The 2,886-nt window shown below is 64.5% G+C and overlaps 1 protein-coding gene across 1 annotated transcript in view; it reads left to right on the top strand.

Moving 5' to 3' along the window:
• The first annotated feature begins 649 nt into the window (after nucleotides 1-649).
• MEX3B (mex-3 RNA binding family member B) overlaps nucleotides 650-2,886 on the top strand; it is a 3,618-nt gene continuing 1,381 nt past the window's right edge. The window contains exons 1-2 of the mRNA XM_006885123.1: nucleotides 650-1,363; nucleotides 2,195-2,886. The exon at nucleotides 2,195-2,886 is cut by the window's right edge and continues 1,381 nt beyond it. Coding sequence (XP_006885185.1) covers nucleotides 1,087-1,363; nucleotides 2,195-2,886 — 969 coding nt within the window. The 5' untranslated portion in view covers nucleotides 650-1,086. The remainder of the gene's footprint in view (nucleotides 1,364-2,194) is intronic.

The raw sequence follows: 2,886 nt of genomic DNA, 5'->3' as shown, positions 1-2,886 counted from the left end.
CCCCGAGGGGACAGAAATGCGGGCGCGGGCGCGAGCAGCTGTGGGTGCGGGCGTGTGCCTTTTGTCTCGCCTGCACTCCTGTGCAGGTGTGCAGCCCGTGCAGGAAGCCGCTTTAGCTGTGCACCCGGGGATGTCGAGTCTCGCTTTCCCTTTCTGAGGCCTTGGACTGTCGTTTTAGGCAGACAAAAGACCCTTTCCCCAATCTTTCGCTTTAGGAGTGGTTCATATTTAGGGGAACAAATGGGACTTTGTAAGGACCGCTCTCTTGGAGGCCAACACCTTTCCTCCTGAGTTGTTTTTTTTTTATCTCAATCAAACGAGGGAGGAAATCTGGAGGCAGTGGCTGCGCTCAGCTGATAGATACAAACAAGTGTCCGAGCCTGCTGTCCCGCATTAGACAACAAAGAGAGGCGTTAGCGGCGGGGGGGGGAGGGGCGCGGCCGGGAGGAGGATGGGGCGGGCTGCGGCGAGCGCTCGGAGGGGGGACTCGCTCTCCGCTCGCTCAGCCTGCAGCCTCCGCCCGCCCCCGGCCCGGCGCGCGCCAATCGCCTCCCCCAGCGATAGTGTCAGTAGCATTGTAGTGTCAGCTCCCGCCGGTGACGTTGCGCCTCCCTCGTCCCCCTCCAGAGCCGTCTGGCTGCAGAGGCTCAGTCAAGAGGCGGGGAGGAGAGGAGGAAAAAGCGCTGAGTGAGGGCGGGCGGGCGGGAGGGAGGGAGGGAGTGGAGGAGCCGGGGAGGGGCTCCTTAAAGAAACGCTGCTGTCGCTCGCCTGCTCGCTTCTCGCTCGGCATTGTGGCCAGCTAGCCGGGCAGTCGGGGGGCTCGCGCGGCCGCCTCTCGAGCTCTGCCCCCACCCCACCCGCCAGCCGATCTGGGGTGGGGACTCAGGCAGGGGCTCCTGCAGCCACTGCCTAGTGCGGATCGCGCCGAACGACTTGCTCCTCTAGGCGCCGAGAAAGAAGCCACGGAGTCCACGGCAGCCGGCCGGCCTCCCCGCCCCTGACCACCGCTCGCCGGCCGCCTTTGTGGACGCAGCTTCTCGCCGACGACTGGAGGGCCGGCGGGGGCGCGGCGCACCCGGCCGAGCGATGCCCAGCTCGCTGTTTGCAGACCTGGAGCGCAACGGCAGTGGCGGTGGAGGGGGAGGCGGCGGCGGTGGCGGAGGCGGCGGCAGCAGCGGCGGCGAGACCCTGGATGACCAAAGAGCCCTGCAGCTCGCGCTCGACCAGCTTTCGCTGCTGGGGTTGGACAGTGACGAGGGCGCTTCTCTCTACGACAGCGAGCCGCGCAAGAAGAGCGTGAACATGACCGAGTGCGTGCCCGTGCCCAGTTCGGAGCATGTCGCCGAGATCGTGGGGAGGCAAGGTGGGTCCAGCTGGGATGGGGAGCTGGGGGAAGGAGTCACGGGACACCGCCCCGCAGAGGGAGCAGAACGCTTGCGGGACTCGAGATCCGTGGCACCCGGGAGCCTTAGTGAGGAGGAAGAACCGCGCGATGGGCCAGCGCTCTAGACAAAGAAAGTGCAGGCAGGCTGTCTCTCTGAGCCTCCCGGTGGCCGCGGCAGGATGCACTTTCTCCTGCTAAAATCACTGCCAGCTCTCTAAGCGCCCCCACCTTACCCGTCCTGGGAAATATAATTTAAATATAAGATGCTTGGGGGAGGGGGGCCTGGATCAGTCAGTCCCTTTGGGAGGGGGAGGAGGAGTGAGCATCAGATGGGAGGAGGATTCTGGATTTCTGCAAAGCGGAATGGAGCCCAAAGGAGGAACAATGGGTCCCAGGACTGCCCCTCTTTAGTCCTTCGCGCTGAGGGATGGCGACTCCTGCCCTCTTTCCTTGAACCCCTTCGCCCTGTCTTCAGGGCAGAAGGTACGCCCCACCGAATCCCCGCGGCTTCTCCCCAGCTGACTTTTCTGGGATTCTCGGGTTTGGCTTGGGACGACTGCAGTCACTAGGGGAGGGCCGGGCAGCCAATGGGCTGTTCCTCGAGCTCCTCGCGGGTGGAACCCGCTTCCCTGCCGGTGGCGTGGCCCCAGGTCAGGGAGGGAGCCGCCCCCTTTCCGCCCATCCAGTGGCCTGCCGTTCCTTTGCCCTGGGCTCCTGAACAGGGGCTCTCCCGGATCTCTGCGGGAACCCCGGGATAATGGGCGTGTCTATATCTCCCTCCCCCTTCCTCCCCCGCATCCTGACTCCTAGGTTGTAAAATCAAAGCGCTGCGGGCGAAGACCAACACTTACATCAAGACCCCAGTTCGAGGGGAGGAGCCTGTCTTTGTTGTGACTGGCAGGAAGGAGGATGTGGCCATGGCTCGGAGGGAGATCATCTCTGCCGCCGAGCACTTCTCCATGATCCGCGCCTCACGAAATAAGAACACGGCACTCAATGGGGCGGTGCCCGGACCGCCCAACCTGCCTGGGCAGACAACCATCCAGGTGCGAGTGCCCTACCGCGTGGTGGGGCTCGTGGTGGGGCCCAAGGGCGCCACGATCAAGCGCATCCAGCAGCAGACGCACACCTATATCGTGACCCCCAGCCGCGACAAGGAGCCAGTGTTCGAGGTGACCGGCATGCCCGAGAATGTGGACCGAGCTCGCGAGGAGATTGAAGCGCACATCGCCCTGCGCACCGGGGGCATCATTGAGCTAACAGATGAGAACGACTTCCACGCCAATGGCACAGATGTGGGCTTTGACCTGCACCATGGGTCCGGCGGGTCCGGCCCTGGCAGCCTCTGGAGCAAGCCCACGCCCAGCATCACGCCCACCCCAGGCCGCAAGCCCTTTTCTAGCTACCGTAACGACAGCTCCAGCTCCCTTGGCAGCGCCTCCACAGACTCTTACTTCGGCGGGGGCACCAGCGGCAGCACAGCTGCCACCCCACGCCTGGCG

This window comes from Elephantulus edwardii, unplaced genomic scaffold (genome assembly GCF_000299155.1).
Source record: "Elephantulus edwardii isolate Elephantulus edwardi_28Jun2011 unplaced genomic scaffold, EleEdw1.0 scaffold00041, whole genome shotgun sequence".
In the NCBI taxonomy this organism is placed as follows: Eukaryota; Metazoa; Chordata; class Mammalia; order Macroscelidea; family Macroscelididae; genus Elephantulus; species Elephantulus edwardii.
This window is presented reverse-complemented; position numbering and strand designations above follow the sequence as displayed.